This window comes from Salmo salar, chromosome ssa11, assembly GCF_905237065.1.
Source record: "Salmo salar chromosome ssa11, Ssal_v3.1, whole genome shotgun sequence".
NCBI classification, from domain to species: Eukaryota; Metazoa; Chordata; class Actinopteri; order Salmoniformes; family Salmonidae; genus Salmo; species Salmo salar.
The window spans coordinates 59,279,572-59,299,027 of record NC_059452.1 but is presented as its reverse complement, the minus strand read 5'-3'; the positions used below and the strand labels follow the sequence as shown (position 1 = coordinate 59,299,027).

The 19,456-nt window shown below is 46.2% G+C and overlaps 1 protein-coding gene across 6 annotated transcripts in view; it reads left to right on the top strand.

Moving 5' to 3' along the window:
* LOC106562867 (GTPase-activating Rap/Ran-GAP domain-like protein 3) overlaps positions 1-19,456 on the top strand; it is a 228,126-nt gene that overhangs the window by 50,494 nt on the left and 158,176 nt on the right. Inside the window, exon 1 of one of the 6 annotated variants that reach the window (XM_045689795.1) lies at positions 13,267-13,616. The exons of the other annotated variants lie outside the window; for them this stretch is intronic. Within the exon in view, the coding sequence (XP_045545751.1) occupies positions 13,558-13,616 (59 nt within the window). The 5' untranslated portion in view covers positions 13,267-13,557. Of the gene's footprint in view, positions 1-13,266; positions 13,617-19,456 lie in introns of those variants that run through there. 6 annotated transcript variants of the gene reach the window in all.

The following is a 19,456-nucleotide window of genomic DNA, read 5'->3' as shown; positions in this document are numbered from 1 at the left end:
ACTGTAATGTGTGCGGTGTGTGTACCGGTCAGCCAGGTCATCCGTGATACAAGTCAGTTTTCGACGTTCCTCCATGTCTGAGGACGTCGGAAGATGATGTGGAAACCGGCCACTAGGGGCAACTGCCACATTAACCCTGAACATCCCTCTGCTGGGTGGTAATACACACACAATATTATAGTGTGTACAGTGCATTCAGAAGTTTTCAGATCCCTTCCCTTTTTCCACATTTTGTTAAGTTTCAACCTTCTAAAATTGATTAAATAAATGTTTTCCTCATCAATCCTTACACAATATCCCATAATGACAAAGCGAAAACAGAAAAAATATCTTATTTACTTATGTATTCAGATCTTTTGCTATGAGACTCGAAATTGAGCTCAGGTGCATCCTGTTTCCATTGATCATCCTTAAGATGTTTCTACAACTTGATTGGAGTCCACGTGTGGTAAATTCAATTGATGATTGAGGACATGATTTTGAAAGTCACACACCTGTCTATATAAGGTCCCACAGTTGACCGTGCATGTCAGAGCAACAACCAAGACATGAGGTGGAAGGAATTGTCTGCAGAACTCCGAGACAGGATTGTGTCGAGGCACAGATCAGGGGAAGGGTATCAAAACATTTCTGCAGCATTGAAGGTCCCAAAGAACACAGCGGCCTCCAACCACCAAGACTCCACCAAGGCCTGAATGCCAAGCTTCATGTCTGGAGGAAACCTGGCACCATCCCTACAGTGAAGCATGGTGGTGGCAGCATCATGCTGTGGGGATGTTTTTCAGCGGCAGGGACTGGGAGACCAGTCAGGATCGAGGGAAAGATGAACGGAGCAAAGTACAGATCTCAGACTGGGGTGAAGGTTCACCTTCCAACAGGACAACAACCCTAAGCACACAGCCAAGACAACACAGGAGTGGCTTCGGGACAAGTCTCTGAATGTCTTTGAGTGGCCCAGCCAGAGCCCGGACATGAACCCGATCGAACATCTCTAGAGAGACCTGAAAATAGCTGTGAAGCAAGCTCTCCATTCAACCTGACAGAACTTGAGAGGATCTGAGGAGAAAAATGGGAGAAACTCCCCAAATATAGGTATGCCAGGCTTGTAGCGTCATACACAAGAAGACGCAAGACTGTAATCGCTGCCAAAGGTGCTTCAACAAAGTTCTGAGTAAAGGGTCTGAATACTTATGAAAATGTCATATTTCAAAAAAAAAAGGAAAAAAAAGGTTTTAAAATATATATACATTTGCAAACATTTTAAAAAACCTGTTTTTGTTTTGTCATTATTGGGTATTGTGTGTAGATTGACGAGGGATAACATTTATTTTTTAGAATAAGTCTGTAACATAACAAAATGTGAAAAAAGTGAAGCGGTCTGAATACTTTCCGAATGCACGTTATGCACACACAACATGACCTTAACCAGGCTCTATAGTATAGTGTTGTATAATATTGTATTGTTATGGCCTCCAGAAGTGCCACCGTGTCACGTGATCTCCCCTCTTAACTCCTATTGAAAATGTACTGTATATGGAGCTTTTAGTGACTGACGTACATATTGAATTGCTCTCTGTTAAACACACGCTATTTAACAGGTCCACCTCTTGGGAGGAAGTCTTCCCGTCCTTTTCCTTGATAAAAGGCCAGGCTTTATGACTGACTATTTAAACCAGCAGTAGGCTCTATGCAAAGAGAGAGAGAGAGAAAGTGTTTGTGTGTGTATTTTAACAACTTTGTGTGCGTGTGTGTGAGTGTGTATTTGTGCATTTGTGTATGCCTGCCCTGCATATGTGTATGTGTGGGTGTGTATGAGAATGTGTGTGTGTACCTCATGAATGTGTGTATGTTCCCTAACCTATACCCTTAGGCCAGTAATTAGGGTGAGGGCGTTCATGTGTCTCCAGTTGTTTGTTTGTTTGTAACTCAAACCTGACATGATTGTCAAGGTGTCATTTAGTCAGTATCCCTTGCCCTTTGTCATGCTTGTCTTCAAGCTCGGGCAGTTCCACAACCTGATATTTTAGTGTTACACGGAACTCAAACCCGGCTGCGCGCTCTCTATGGTCAGGGCGTGACAGTACCCCCCCCCAAAGGTGAGGACTCCGGCCGCAAAACCTGAAACCAAAAGGGAGGGTTAGGGGGGGTGCCTAGTGTCGGTGCCGGCTCTGGTGCAGGACTAAGAACCCTCTCATCCTGCAGATCCGCCGGCATCGGAGGCGGCTCTGGTGCGGGATGAAGAACCCGCTCAGCTCGCAGATCCACCTTCCTTGGTGGTGGCTCTGGTGCGGGCCGAAGAACCCGCTCATCCCTCGGATCCAGCCATGGACCCAGGCTGGACACTGTGCCTGGACTGGATCTCGGTGCAGAGGAAGACTCCCACCATGGAGCGGGAATGGATGCTGTGCCTGGACTGGACACCAACGCAGAAGAAGACTCTGTCTTTGGAGCTGGACTGGACGCTGTGCCTGGCCTGGGCACCAACGAAGATGAAGACTCTGGCCTTGGAGCTGGACTGGCCGCCGTGCTTAGACTGGGCATCAGCACAGAGGAAAGCTCCGGGCATGGAGCCGGAGGTTCCGGACCATGGACCGTCTCTGGAGGTTCCGGACCGTGGACCGTCTCTGGAGGTTCCGGACCGTGGACCGTCTCTGGAGGTTCCGGACCGTGGACCGTCTCTGGAGGTTCCGGGCCGTGGACCGTCTCTGGAGGCTCCGTACTGTGGACCGTCTCAGGATGTTCCGGACTGTGGACCATCTCAGGAGGTTCCGGACTGTAGACCGTCGTTGGAGGTTCCGGACTATAGACCGTCATTAGAGGTTCCGGACTGTGGACCGTCGTTGGAGGTTCCGGACTGGAAACTGTCGCCGGAAGCTCTGAACTGGAAACTGTCGCCGGAAGCTCTGGACTGGGAACTGTCGCCGGAAGCTCTGGACTGGGAACTGTCGCCGGAAGCTCTGGACTGGGTACTGTCGCCGGAAGCTCTGGACTGGGTACTGTCGCCGGAAGCTCTTGACTGGGTACTGTCGCCGGAAGCTCTGGACTGGGTACTGTCGCAGGAAGCTCTGGACTGTGAAGGCGCACTGGAGGCCTGGTGCGTGGAGCCGGGACAGGTGGCCCCAGACTGGTGACACGCACCTCAGGGCGAGTGCGGGGAGCAGGCACGGGACGCACTGGGCTGTGGAGGTGCACTGGAGACCTGGTGCGTAAAACCGGTGCAGGATATACTGGACCGTGGAGGCGCACTGGAGGTCTGGAGCGTAGAGCTGGCACAGCCCGTCCTGACTGGATGCTCACTTTAGCCCGGCAAGTGCGGGGCGCTGGCACAGGACGCACTGGGCTGTGAAGGCGCACTGGTGACACAGTGCGTAGAGCTGGCGCAGGATATCCTGGACCGAGGAGACGGAGACCAGGAACGCTGAGCCGGCACAACCCGTCCTTACTGGATGCTCACTTTCGTACGGCAAGTGCGAGGAGCTGGAACCGAGCGCATCGGTCTGTGAATGCGCACTGGAGATACAGTGCGTATCACCGCATAACATGGTGCCTGAACGGTCACACGGTCCTTAAAGCGAGTGCGGGGAGTTGGCTCTGGTCTGAAACCTGGCTCCGCCAACCACCCCGTGTGCCCCCCCCCAAAAATTTTTTTTGGGGCTGTCTCTCGTGCTTCCGTCGTGGTTGCGAACCCCGGAGTCATCGTTGATGTTCCTTCACTGCCTCCGCCTGCTTCCATGGCAAGCTTCTGTCTCCTGCCATGATTTCGTCCCACGTCCAGGATGTCCTCCACTCCTGGCTTTCCTCCCAAGTCCAGGAATCCTTCACCTTGTCACGCTGCTTGGTCCTGGTTGGATGGGATATTCTGTCACATTCGTCATAATAATGATCGGACCAAGGCGCAGCTTGAGTAGCGTTCCACATAATTTATTATAAAGTGAAACTTAATGGAAATACAAAAAACAAATAAAGAATAAACAAACCGTGACTACAATGTAAAGCAAACAAGCAACTAAACATAAACAATATCCCATAACCCCCAAGTGAAAAACAAGCTACTTAAGTATGATCCCCAATTAGAGACAACGATTACCAGCTGCCTCTAATTGGGAATCATACAAATCACCATCATAGAAAATAAAACCTAGAACCCCACATAGAAATAAATAAACTAGATCACCCCCCAGTCACGCCCTGAACCACTTCACCAGAGAGAAACAATGGCTCTCTATGGTCAGGGCGTGACAGGGATATAAACATTGAGTTGTTATTTTACCTGAAATGCCAAGGTCCTCTACTCCGACAATTAATCGACATATAAAATGGTCAACCGAATCGTTTCTAGTCATCTCTCCTCCTTCCAGGCGTTTTCATCTTTGAACTTATATGGGGATTGGCATCTAAACTTTCATAGTATTACTACATCGACCGGCAACACAGTTCATCTTTCAATCACCCACGTGGGTATAACCAATGAGGAGATGGCACGTGGGTACCTGCTTCTATAAACCAATGAGGAGATGGGGGAGGCAGGACTTGCAGCGCAATCTGCATCAGAAATAGAAAGGAGTTCTATTTTAGCCCTTGGCAACGCAGACACTTGTTGATGCGCGCGAACAGTGTGGGTGCAATAATTGAATAACATAGATTTCTACATTTATTTTGCAATGCTCACGCACGCGACACGAGCAGTGTGGTCAGCCTATTAGAGTTTCATTTCAGGGTGAGAACATAGCAACACACACTAAAATAGGTGAGAAAACACTTATAGAAAACACCAAAGCAACTCAGAGAGGACAGTCATTGCTTTCCTCCAATAAGGAGTTGGGAATGTGTGAGTATTTTCCCAGGATGCACTATGTCACCGCTGTGGTTTTCTGCTCATGCAAAATGGATTACCTCAGAGCTGTAACCTGAGCTTCACATTCCAGCACTCTTTGTGATGTTGTGTGTTTGTGGTGTCGTGTGTGTGTGTGTGTGTGTGGTCTTGAGCTGCAGAGCAATTACAGTAGAGCGATAGACGCAGACTTCTCTTGGTGTATCAGATTGACCAAGACTCACATTTCACCTGTGTTTGTGTGTGTGTCTTCACGTGTGTGTGTAATTGTTTGATGTGTAATTCCGGTGTTATGAGTATTTCTGTCCTCTGCCACTGACAGAATAGCATCTGATTAAATGTAAATCTCAATTAAATCCATTTGAATCACACTTTAACACAATAAAATGTGAATAAATCCAAGGGGGTTGAATACTTATTATAGGCACTGTAACCCCCCTGTTTCCTGTGGTCCATCTCTCTCGCATTTCCTTCCCTCTCTCCATTCCTTCCCATGTCTCTGTTTCTCTCTCTCACTTTCTGTTTATATCTCTCTTTCATTATTTCTCTTCCACTCACTCTGTGCATGTTTGAACTCTCCATCTCTCTGGCCCTCCTACTCTCTCTTCCCTTCCTCTCCCTCCCCCACATCTCTCTATCTCTCTCTCTCTCTGACCTACTGTATAATTCAGTGGTGTGTGTGTGTGCATGCGAGCGTGCGTGTGTGCCTTCTCTGTGAATGTGTCTGTGATGGAGGACTGTAGGAGTGGCTGTGGTCAGGCTGTTGAGCCGCTCTCAGCTGCAACAGTGTGCTTCCTTACTGCCTGCCTCTATGCCTGCCTGTCTGTCTGGTCTGTAGCCTCCAAGATATGTGAGTATGTGGCGTACTGGAGGACTGCAGTCCATCTCCCTCTTCCTCCCTCTCTCCCTCCAGCCCCCAACCCAGCAGATAAGGTTAAACAGACAGAGAGTTAATCAAGCCAAAGACATGGAGATTAAAGCGAGACAGAGAGAGGTGGAGGTAGAGATAGAGGGAGGGCGGTAGATGGAGAGAGAGAGAGAGAGAGAGAGAGAGAGAGAGAGAGAGAGAGAGGTGAAGAGGCAATTGAATTTAATTGAGAGAGAAGGGGTAGTCTGAGCGCAGACTGATCACTAGAAATAGGCGCCGATTTGGGATGTTTGAAAATAGACAGTGCATACAGTGCATTCAGAAAGTATTCAGACCCCTTGACTTTTTCCACATTTTGTTACATTACAGCCTTATTCTAAAATTGATTAAAATGTTTCCCTCATCAGTCTACACACAATATTTTCTCAAGTCAGTGAACTGCATACAATCTATCAAGTCAGGAAAGTCTGGCTGCGAGTAGTAGTAGTAGTAGCTAGCTGCATTGCTCAGCCAGGCCAGAATCAGCTTATCAAGTCACTGGTGAGTGGTGACGTGTGTGCTTTGGTACTGTTTTTTGCAACTTTCTCACTATCTATTACCAGAGTGTGTGTGTCTATCTGACAGTGTTTCATAGGTAATCCTGTTACAAAACAGGTCATGGGGGGGACACAAGATGCTCGCAAATGGGTTTTGAAAAATGGACAAGTTGCAGTTGAGATACAAATGCGCTCTGATCGTCTCAAATCTCATTTTGCCCCAAAAAGTGGAGCCTTGAGTGATTGACACTATCAAACATATGAGCAAGTGGCCACTTCATAAAGGGCTTAGGGCCAAGGGTTATTTCGACATAACATTGGCGACGTCTGAGGTGCTGCACAATGGCCAGGTCTGTCTCACTGTCTGGAGGTTCTTGCTGCTATGATTGGAAAGATAGAGCACAATCAGCACAGCTGTTTCTCTCGTGTTAGTGGGCACTGGGCATGTGGGCATGATCATAATCCATACCCAATCCTCCAGTAAGTTGTGATGAACTCACTAACAAAACTCAGGTTTGAACGAGACTGACTTCATGACCAAAATTATCATATTTGACACTAGAATGAATGTTTCTGCATCATATCGATGGCACATATGTTGTTTAAAACCAGAGAAGTTGGTTCTAAGGGGCAATTGACCTTTAACCTTAAGTGCTTAGAATAGCCAATTAGATTTCCGCCAACCATTTAATTTGTTTGGCTTCTTTTTGAAGGCCTCAGGGTCAACTTGAGGTTAAACTAGTGCATTCTGGGAAATGTAATATTTTCCCCATATAGGCGATTCATTAAATATAATAACTTTGAATATTCGCATCCAGCTTTTGTTTTCCTTGATCATTAATTTTAAGAGTTTGTCCTGAAAATCAATTGTTTCAACAATATTTCATATGCATGTATTTAATGAAGTTTGATGTTTTGTGTACAAGATGTACACTGATTGTACAAAACATTAGTAACACCTGTTCTTTCCATGCCATAGACTGACCAGGTGAATCCAGGTGAAAGCTATAATCCCTTATTGATGTCACCTGTTAAATCCACTTCAATCACTGTAGATGAAGGGGAGAAGACCGGTTAAATAAGGATTTTTAAGCCTTGAGACAATTGTCACATGGATTGTGTATGTGTGCCATTCAGCGGGTGAATGGGCAAGGTAAAAGATTTAAGCGCCTTTGAACGGGGTATTGTAGTAGGTGCCAGGTGCACCGGTTTGAGTGTGTCAAGAACTGCAAAGCTGCTGGGTTTTTCACGCTCAACAGTTTCCCGCAGATATCAAGAATGGTCCTTCACCCCAAGGACATCCAGCCAACTTGACAAAACTGTGGGAAGCATTGGAGTTAACATGGGTCAGCATCCCTGTGGAACGCTTTCGACACCTTGTAGTCAATTCCCCGCCAAATTTAGGCTGTTCTGAGGGAGCAACTCAATATGGAAGGTTTTTATTTTTTTCAATTTTATAACCTTTATTTAACTAGACATGTCAGTTAAGAACAAATTCTTAATTACAATGATGGCCTACACCGACAAAACCATAACCCGGACGACGCTGTGCCAATTGTGCGTCGCCCTATGGGACTCCCAAACTTGGCCAGTTGTGATACAGCCTGGAATCGAACCAGGGTCTGTAGTGATGCCTCTTGCACTGAGATGCAGTGCCTTAGACCGCTGGGCCACTCGGGAGATTAGGTGTTCCTAATGTTTTGTACACTCAGTGTATATTTGTTAAAACTACACCTAACATAGAATAGAACGCATTTGAATTTCATTGAATTTCACTGAATTCAATTCTATTTCCTTTAATTCAAGGATTTTTTTTTTTTGAACATGCAACAGATTTCCTGTGTGGGGGCATCACTTTCACAATGTCATTTATAGTAGGTCTACAGACTATAAAACAACTACAGGGTTGTAGTTATTCTTACTCTCTCTAACATTTGAACATCTTGGCCATGTGCTGTTATAATCTCCACCCGGCACAGCCAGAAGAGGACTGGCCACCCCTCATAGCCTGGTTCCTCTCTAGGTTTCTTCCTAGGTTTTGGCCTTTCTAGGGAGTTTTTCCTAGCCACCGTGCTTCTACACCTGCATTGCTTGCTGTTTGGGGTTTTAGGATGGGTTTCTGTACAGCGCTTTGAGATATCAGCTGATGTAAGAAGGGCTATATATATACATTTGATTTGATTTGATTTGATACTCTATAACCTACAGTGTGTATCATAGGGTTTAATATTGTCTGGTATTTTACAAATGTTCCATCCCGAGAGTATATCACTTTTCTCCCAGGTAACCTGGTATTTCCCGCCAAAACCGGACGTGTAATTCAAAACCATTATAATGCATATAAATAGGCCTGTGTCTGGATTTTAATAGAGCTTTGATCAAAAATTCAAGTCTGATGCTACCTGAGCCTGATGAACAATACATTAAGTGCATTTTATGAGCCCTACATTAAAGACATTTAATGAGCCCAAGCCCAAAAAAGCCCAAATGATTGTGTCGTTATCCAATACATATATATGAGATAGGCTACAGCACATAACACACAACAGAAAAACAAAAAACCCATAGGTGTAGCTAGCTATATGCTCTCTTGAGTAAATAAATTATACTAGCTCCAGTAGGCTAATCTTTTTTGAGTGTGAATTGTATTACTGTACTGTATTGTATTACATGGACTGGAATTACCCACATCATTCAAACCATGATAAAGCAGGGAGAGAACATGCTATTCTGGTGCAGCACATGAGGCCTACAAAGTTACAAGTATAGGCTAGCGACTTTTATTTAAATGTTTTAATTAGTAGTAGGCTGATGAATATATGCCGTTCATAATATTACCCCTATTGTTATTAGCCTACCTCCTCTTTCTCTCTCTATTGTTGCTTCATTCCTTCCTCGCTTTCAACAGTACCCATTAAATACATTTCATTGTCCTTATCTTCATCATTCTAATGCCATTCTTGAATAATATAGGATTAGATGCAGAAGATTTTCACTTCTCTTCACAAACATGACTGCTATAACCTACCACAATCGCAAGTTTTATTGGCTGCTGTATTTAACATTCAGCAAACAAGAGTTTACGTCACTATTCAATTAGTCTATTGGTATATTAAATGTAAAAAAACAATGTCCCGCAAGCTATTCTAGTCTAGCCTTTCCTGCATGGGACTCCAAGAGCTAAAGGAGCGTTTCTTGGCTCCCTGTTCCTGTAATTTAACAGTTCCATTTCACGCCATTCTCGCAGTTATTTATCCTGGGAAAAGGGAGTGGTTTGGGGCGGTAATTCCCGGTAACCCTCGGTAACTGGGTTCCCGCCAGTCAACCCTACTGTATCCTTTCAATGCGTCTCAGCTCAATGTCCTGATTTCAAAATGTGAACAATGGAACACCATAGGCCTACTTGTGTCTCTATGTTTGGTGTCAGATGTTATAATGCTGGGCAGAAACAAAAACCTGCACGCCCTACTATAGATCTTTAGGACCAGGGTGGATGACCATTGTGGGAATCTATTGTGCTGTAATCTATCCCCCTTCCCCTCTCTAACCCCCTCCCTCCCCTTCTGTCCTCTCTGTTACCCCAATGTGCCCATGGTTACCTACTTCAACCTACACAGATCACCAAACCTGGTCTAAACACACACACACATTATTACACAGTGACTAACATAATCATTGGTCAGATGAACTGCCAATGCGGGTGCATACACACACACAATGACAAACACTGACTGACACACATCACATGCACACACACACACCTTGTATTTGAAGGCATATTCGTGATCTTCATATGTAGGCACCCTCAGGTGACCAATAATATGTTTGCATCCCAAATTCTATCCTAGGCCCTGGTTAAAAGTAGTACACAACATAGGGAATAGGGGGCCATTTGGGACACATCCTAGTTCATGTTAGATTGGGAAACATAGCATAGCTTACTGTACATTTTCTTCCAGCCTCCTTTTTGCCACTTGACACTCAGGAGTTCAAATGTTCAAAAGCGTAACACCCTGTGAGTTTCTCTGACATTCATGGTATCCAAGAGCATGGGTGAATTGAGCAACTGGCAATTTTGGCAGATGCCAGATGGGCTGGACCATTTTTTTGTTGTGTGGGCTGGTCGAAATTGACACACACACACACAAATATATTTTTTTATAAAAAGTATTTTTCTACATATAATTTGTTTTTCTCAACTTTCAATGTTCAGCTCAATAGCAACTAGTTTACATTATATTTGATATGGCTTAGATATATGGAGTGGTGCAAGAAATGCGCTCTGGCCATTGCAAGGGCATATGCCTATAGGTCTCATGGGTAGTAGCCTGTAAAGTTTTTTTAGGACATTAAATTTAGTGTTGGATGAATACATGCCTACTAGCAGTGGGTATTATACTGTATGTGACGCGTTTCAAGAAGCTAGACGTATGTCACACGTCACCACTTCAGAGGAGAGATATTCGAAAAAATAAACGTTACAGTATGGAACATGTGAACTTTTATGTGCCTTACAAAAATGTGTATGCCATCTGTAAATAAGAATAAAATTGTTAAATTACGAGCCTAGTTGGTTTAGCCATGGAGAAAGTCAGGAACCTTCCCGCTAGCCATGATTGGCTAGATAATGGAATGGCTGGACATGCCCAGAGATGAGTTCAGATTGATCTACCATGTAGCACACTTCTGTCTGTAACATGAGCTGCTCAGTATGTGTAGATAATCCTTGCTACTGCAGATTTTTTGAAATATATAACGTTAGCCATTGAGAACTGCATGTGTTTCTACTGCTCTCAACAACATTGCTGCCCTGAATTTAGCAGGCACTATCAACAAAAAGTTGACTACTTTCTGCACACGGACAGTGTGAACCAGAGTGACTTGACACAATGGGCCAAACAAGCTGTAGCTAGCTACAAATAAAATAGAAAAGACACGCTGCCATGAAGCGTTCATCCATCTATATGGGTAAGAGTGTAGGTTTCTAATTTTGTCAGAAAGTATTTTTTATTGCAAGTTAAAGCATACTGTTCGCTAGCTAGCAAACGTTAGCTTGCTGGCTCGCTAGCGAATGTTACGTGTGTGATCTAGCTAACATTGAACCTAGCTGTCACGTCCTGACCATTGTAAGAGGTCAGTTTTCTGTTTCTAGGTGGGATCGTGCTAGAATTCTATGTTTCGTTTTCCATGTTTTGGCCGGGTATGGTTTCCAATCAGAGGCAGGTGTCTTTCGTTGTCTCTGATTGGAAGCCATACTTAGGCAGCCTGTTTTCCTTTGGGGTTTGTGGGTAGTTGTTTCCGTTTAGTCTAGTGTACCTGACGGGACTGTTGTTGGTCGTTTTGTTGTTTTGTTGTTAAAGTGTATTCATTAAAGACAAAGAATGAGCACTATACACGCTGCGCCTTGGTCTCCATTCAACGACCCTTATGACACTAGCTTTAGCTGCAGATTCATACTACAGCATTTCATGCATGGTGGCTGGCTATGAAAATCTGTTTGTACTGTAGCTTTGAGTTGGGATTATTGTTTAGCTAGCTAGCTAGCTACATGTCTATACAAAAGACTCCACTTTGCCAGATGATTACATGAAGTTAGCCAGGTGTGTCTGTGGGTGATTACGGCCATCTATTATATTTCATTAACATGTGTACATGTCTAGACAATGGTGATCCATCCACTTAGCTACATGTTGCTGGGGGATGGATATAGCATTTCTTCACATGACCCATCAATTTAGAAAATTGTGTCTGGGTAAGCGTCTAATAATTATTAAATATTTTTATCTGGACACTTTCTATTTTTGATATTGCTACTATGCAAATATAAAAGTAACCATTTCACTGTACCGTTTACACCTTCTGTATCCTGCGCATGTGACAAATAAACATAGAATGATTTGATATAGTGTGTGTTTACCAGAGACGCTAATGTGAAGAATACCTGCACCAAAGTCATATTAGGATATAGTCCAAGGACGAGATAAAGTGTATATTTACACTACCTAACTCACTCTGTTTAGCACATGGCCTCACAGGTGAATCCGTAAAGAGATGGGTGGGGCTAAGGCTTAAGAGGGTGTGAATGATGCTGAATTGGTGTAGGCAAAGATGAGCTCTCCAGTAGGTGTACCAAAATATTCAAGGCCATTTTTCTCAAAAGTGGAGTTACAAGTTTATCAACTTTCAAAGCAGAATTACTTTCCCATTGTTCCTCAACTCCAGCGTATGATATACCATTTTGTAGCTCTGAGTCTTTACTTTTATTCAATGTCCAAAACACGGATCGAGGCGGTCGGTCACATATTTAGAGTTAGTAATCTAGTTAATGTGTTTTGAGTGTCTACTTCCTCAGGTGTTGAACCCCAAATGAATTAACCTATAATATTAGTTAGTGCACATAAAGATGTATGTAATTCATCTCTATTGAACAAAACTACATCAAGAGATTCTGGAGTCCAATTTTGACAGTAATATATATGCATTCCTGCTTGGATGTGTTAGATTAAACAACTTTGTATTTCACTTATTAATAAAGCGCTATGGATGTGTAACGCCCTGGCCATAGAGAGGGGTTTTTTGTTCTTTATTTTGGTTAGGCCAGGGTGTTACATTGGGTGGGCGTTCTATGTTCTGTTTCTATGTGTTTGTATTTCTTTGTTTTGGGCCGTGTGTGGCTCCCAAATCAGGCACAGCTGAAGTTCGTTGTTGTTGATTGGGAGTCACACATAAGTGCATGTTTTTCCATTGGGGTTTGGTGGGTAATTGTTTCTGTTTAGTGTGTTTCACCTGACAGGACTGTGTTGGCTGTCAGTTCCTTGTTTTTGTTTGAATAGAGTTACGGCAATAATTAAATATGTTGAACACTAACTCTGCTGCATTTTGGTCTTCTTCCGACGACAGCCCTTACAGGATGACTTTATAAGAAGACTACTCATGATTTGGGGGAGGGGGTAGTTGGCAGCAAGCCCAGTGATGTGGGCTGGTGTGGATAAAATTCCATGGTCATATGAGGAGGTTGTGCTCTGTGCTCATCGTGGACCGCGCAAGCTGTAAATGTAGAGAGAGAAGGAGAGAGACAGAGAAGCACACACACATTACGCCACTAATCTGCATGGAGTTTTGCTAGGAAAACCCCTGCTGCCACATGCTGCAAGGACAAGCCAGTCTCATCAGCATCAACTGCGCGCGCAAGGAAGGAGAATAGCCGAATTGAATGCAGGGGTGGAAAACAAGGAGTAAGAATAGGGAGTTTGAAAGCAGTATGAGTCCTAGTGAATAAGAAGAAATAGGAAAACAAGCTCTGAGTGCTAGACTGGTATCGTATGGGGGACATGAACAGTGTGGACCCAGCTTCTACCAAACTGCTGACTTTCAACCAACGGTAAATGAACACATTTCGGTCCTTCAGCTAAGTGTTTGCGGCTACTGTGGCCTTGAAGTAGATGTGTGTGTTTATGTGTTATCTGTTGAATGCAGGTCTCTAGTGTTGTCATATGGCGCTCGTGGCTTAGGTTACTGTCACTGCAGCATTTTTGTATGGAATGAAGAGAAAAAAAAACTTAGCGCACCATATTCAATAAGCAGCAGAAATAAACAAACAAATGGTGCTATATAGCTATTAATTCATTATCAAAGTAAACCATGTAATTATAGTGTTATAAATCAGAACATGCGTAAAAATGAATAATTCAAACGTTTATGTAACTCATGTGAAGGCTCTCCAAATATTCACTATATTTATGTTGCATTTCCCAACACTGAGTCAGAGACTGCTTTTGAATCATTCTCTCTATTTTCCTCTGCAAAACACGATATTGGACACTATTTCAACCTTTGAATCAACAAGTCGCCACCAGCCTGAAGTGGCTGAAGCGTTTGACTAAATGCGATACGTTATGAGAGCTTCGCAGCCCAGCCCAATGCCACCGTGACCAAACGTCGCTAAACGACAACACTATTAAGGGGCATATTTGAACATCTTCAATATTATGAAATTTGAACTGAATTAGTTCGGCGCTATGAAGTGCGTTGCCATATTGATTGAGTTGTTGACTGTGGCGGTAGACAATGTCCACAAACAAACAAGAAAACACATTCATTATTAATCAGAATGCTTTTTAGTTCACGGTAGAATGGAGCTGCATACGCCAGGCAGTGAAGCCCTGTTGAGATCATGACAGCATAAAAATAACAGTACTGTGCTCGCGCTCAGGAAAATATCAATACTGAATTGATGATATTGAGATATGTTCTCCAAATTAATTTGAATCTGTAGACTACCTACCTCAGGTATGGCAACCCCAAGATTGACAAAGTCTAAAACATATATTACTGCAGCAAAAGAGGAGTCTCTCTATGGCTCTCCCTACTCCTCTAGGAAACCAGTCAGTCAATGTAAGAATGCAGCTTCATCTGCAGTGACCAAGTCCTACCAGTAAAAAAGGCAGGATCAGGGTTTCCCCTACGTTGACTGCCTATAAGGGTGGGATGGGGTTTGGGCAGGTGAATGCCAATACTCTGGCATATTTTTGAGTGATAAAACATGTATCAAAATCATTATGCTGGTCAAAATAAGATTTTTTTTCAGTTCACTTGTCTGCTTACCCTTTTTGGTGCCCTAAGCAACATTTTGTTTGGGGGCCCCCATCTCGCAGGCTAAACGTTTTAGTGACTCCCCTTTTGATGGCGGGGAAAAATAAATGAAGTTTTAGAGATAATTTAGTGCAATTCCAAACATTTTGCCATGGGGCATAGATACAATGTTGCAGTTTTAATTAAAGCAAGTTTGCTGCAATTCTACCCATTTTGCCATGGGGCGGAAAGAATATTTTGCAATTTTCTAACTAATTTCATGCAATTTTACAAATTTTGCCATGGGGCAAAAAGAGAAATGTTCAGTTTTACAGCAAATTTATTGCAATTCTACACATTTTGCAATGACTTATGCAATGTTGAGTGACTGGGTCATATCTGAGTGACTGATTCATTTTCGCAAAATTGCCAACAACAAAAAATTCTCAAGTGAAATGTTCTCTTGAATCAGTGGTTTCGGCTATTTCAGCCACACCCATTGCTGACAGGTGAATAAAACCGAGCACACAGCCATGCAATCTCCATAGACAAACACTGGCAATAGAATGGCCCGTACTGAAGAACTCAGTGACTTTCAACGTCGCACCATCATAGGATGCCAGCTTTCCAACAAGTAAATTGGTCAAATTTCTGCCCTGCTATAGCTGCCCCGGTCAACTGTAAGTGATGTTATTGTGAAGTGGAAATGTTTTGGAGCAACAACGGCTCAACCGCGAAGTGGTAGGCTACACAATCTCACAGAACAGGACCGCGGAGTGCTGAAGCGGCTAGCGTATAAAAATTGCCTGTCCTCGGTTGCAACACTCACTACCGAGTTCCAAACTGCCTCTGGACGCAACATCAGCACAATAACTGTTCGTCAGTGTCACGACTCCCACTGAAGGTGGCGCCCCCTCCTGCTCGGGTGGCGCTCGGCGGTCGTTGTCACCGGTCTACTAGCTGCCACTGATTCCTTTTGTTTTTCCCCTTTCTGTTATTGTTTTCACCTGTCCTTAGTTGGGTTGATTAGCGGGGCTATATTAGCTAGTTGGCCCGCCTGCTCTTTGTGCGGGATTGTTTCTCTGTGTGTTGCTTGTTTACGCGCTGTATGTATTTTGGCGCTAGTGCGTTGTTTTGCGCTCTCTGTGTTTTGTCCCCTGTGTTTGGGGCACCTTGATTTTGTGTGCGCTCAATTCGCTATTTGGGGTGGCTGGTGTTTTGCTGTGTCAAGCATTAACTTCTATGGGAAACGTTAACGCTGCGCTTCCTAAGAGTCAAGTGTACCCCTTGTCACAGGAGGAGACGGTGGCTATGGAGACATATGTCACGGAATCTCGGCCCTCCATCTCACCCGTCTCCTCGAGTTTCTTTTTTGTGAAGAAAAAGGAGGGAGGTCTGCGTTCGTGCATTGATTACAGAGGTCTAAATGCTATCACGGTGGGGTTTAGTTACCCGCTACCTTTCATCGCTACGGCGGTGGAATCATTTCACAGAGCAAGATTCTTCACAAAACTGGATCTCAGGAGCGCGTATAACCTGGTGCGTGTTAAGGATGGAGACAAGTGGAAAACCGCATTTAGTACCACATTGGGCCATTATGAGTACCTCGTCATGCCGTATGGGTTAAAGAATGCTCCAGCCGTCTTTCAATCCTTTGTAGACGAGATTCTCAGGGACCTGCACGGGCAGAGCGTGGTTGTCTATATCAATGATATTCTGATATATTCCGCCACCCACACCGCGCATGTGTCCCTGGTACGCAAGGTGCTTGGGAGACTGCTGGAGCATGACCTATACGTCAAGGCTGAGAAGTGTGTGTTCTCCAAATGAGACGTCTCCTTCCTGGGTTATCGCATTTCCACCACGGGGGTGGTGATGGAGTGTGACCGCGTTAAGGCCGTGCGTAATTGGCCGACTCCAATCATGGTGAAGGAGGTGCAGCGGTTCTTAGGGTTTGCCAATTACTACCGGAGGTTTATCCGGGGTTTTGACCAGGTAGCGGCTCCCATTACCTCACTGCTGAAGGGGGGGCCGGTGCGTTTGCGGTGGTCGACTGAGGCGGACGGAGCCTTCAAGAGGTTGAAGGTGCTGTTCACCGAAGCACCCGTGTTTGCGCACCCGGACCCCTCTCTAGCATTCATAGTGGAGGTGGACGCATCCGAGGCTGGGGTGGGTGCCGTGCTATCACAGCGCTCGGGTACGCCACCGAAACTCCGCCCCTGCGCTTTCATTTCGAAGAAGCTCAGTTCAGGGGAGCATAACTATGATGTGGGGGACAGGGAGTTGTTAGCGGTGGTAAAAGCCTTGAGGGTGTGGCGACACTGGCTTGAGGGAGCTAAGCACCCCTTTCTCATCAGGACCGACCATCAGAATCTGGAGTATATCCGGGCAGCTAGGAAACTGAATCCGCGTCAGGCAAGGTGGGCCATGTTCTTCACCCGTTTTAGGTTCACTATTTCCTACAGACCAGGCTCCCTGAACAAGAGGGCCGACGCGCTGTCCCGTCTCTATGACTCTGAGGACCGGCCCATCGATCCGATTCCCATCATTCCAGCTTCTAGGCTGGTGGCACTGGTGGTATGGGAGGTGGACTCGGACATCGAGCGGGCGTTAGTATTGGAACCTGCGCCTTCACAGTGTCCCGTGGGTCGCATGTACGTGCCGCTCGGTGTCCGTGATAAATTGTTTCAGTGGGCTCACACTCTACCCTCTTCGGGTCATCCTGGTGTGGCGAGGACAGTGCGGGGTCTCAGGGGGAAGTACTGGTGGCCCACCTTGGCTAAGGACGTGAGGTTCTATGTCTCTTCCTGTTCGGTGTGCGCCCAGATTAAGGCTCCTAGGCATCTCCCGAGAGGAAAGTTACAGCCCCTCCCCGTTCCACAACGGCCATGGTCACACCTGTCAGTAGACTTCCTGACAGATCTCCCCCCGTCTCAGGGGAGCACTACGATCCTGGTGGTTGTGGATCGGTTTTCAAAGTCCTGCCGTCTCCTCCTGTTGCCCGGTCTCCCTACGGCCCTGCAGACTGCGGAGGCCCTATTTACCCACGTCTTCCGGGCACTACGGTGTGCCGGAGGACATTGTCTCTGATCGAGGTTCCCAGTTCACATCCAGGATCTGGAAGGCGTTTATGGAGCGTCTGGGGGTCTCGGTCAGTTTGACCTCTGGTTATCACCCCGAGAGTAATGGGCAGGCGGAGAGGGTGAACCAGGAGGTGGGCAGGTTTCTGCGGTCGTATTGCCAGGACCGGCCAGGGGAGTGGGCGAGGTACATTCCTTGGGCAGAGTTAGCCCAGAACTCACTTCGTCACTCCTCCACTAACCTGTCACTCTTTCAGTGTGTTTTGGGTTACCAGCCGGTCCTGGCACCATGGCACCAGAGCCAGACTGAGGCTTCTGCGGTGGAGGAATGGGTACAGCGCTCCAAGGGGACCTGGAGAGCCGCCCAGGAATCCCTGAAGCAAGCCAGTGGACGGCAGAAGAGGAGTGCTGACCGCCACCGCAGTGAGGCCCCCGTGTTCGTACCGGGGGACAGGGTCTGGTTCTCGACCCGGAACCTGCCCCTCTGTTTGCCCTGCCGGAAGCTGGGACCGCAGTGTGTGGGGCCCTTCAAAGTCCTGAGGAGGATAAACGAGGTGTGTTATAGGTTACAACTCCCTTCCTATTACCGTATTAACCCCTCGTTTCATGTGTCTCTCCTCAGGCCGGTGGTAGCTGGTCCCCTACAGGAAGGTGAGGTGCCGGAGGTCCCTCCACCCCCTCTGGACATCGGGGGGTCCCCGGTGTACAGCATACGGGCCATTCTGGACTCGAGACGCCGGGTGAGGGGCCTGCAGTACCTCGTGGACTGGGAGGGGTACGGCCCGGAGGAGAGGTGCTGGGTACCGGCGGAGAACGTCTTGGACCCATCCATGTTGAAGGATTTCCATCGCCTCCGCCCGGATCGTCCTGCGCCTCGCCCTCTGGGTCGCCCTCAAGGCCTGTGTCGGTGCGCTGCAGGAGCCGCGCGTCGGGGGGGATACTGTCACGACTCCCACTGAAGGTGGTGCCCCCTCCTGCTCGGGTGGCGCTCGGCGGTCGTCGTCACCGGCCTACTAGCTGCCACTGATTCCTTTTGTTTTCCCCCTTTCTGTTATTGTTTACACCTGTCCTTAGTTGGGTTGATTAGCGGGGCTATATTAGCTAGTTGGCACGCATGCTCTTTGTGCGGGATTGTTTCTCTGTGTGTTGCTTGTTTACGCGCTGTATGTATTTTGGCGCTAGTGCGTGGTTTTGCGCTCTCTGTGTTTTGTCCCCTGTGTTTGCGGCACCTTGATTTTGTGTGTGCTCAGTTCGCTATTTGGGGTGGCTGGTGTTTTGCTGTATCGAGCATTAAAAGCTATCACCCTTATCGCTGCTTCCTGCGTCTGATTCCTCCTCAACTACGCCCAAGCCTTACAGTCAGGAGCTTCATGAAATGGGTTTCCATGGCTGAGCAGCCGCACACCAGCCTAAGATCACCATGTGCAATGTCAAGCGTCTGCTGGAGTGGTGTAACGCTCACCGCCATTGGACTCTGGAGCAGTGGAAACGCTCTCTCTGGAGTGATGAATCACGCGTCACCATCTGGCAGTCTGACAGACGAATCAGGGCATAATACATTTTACTGACA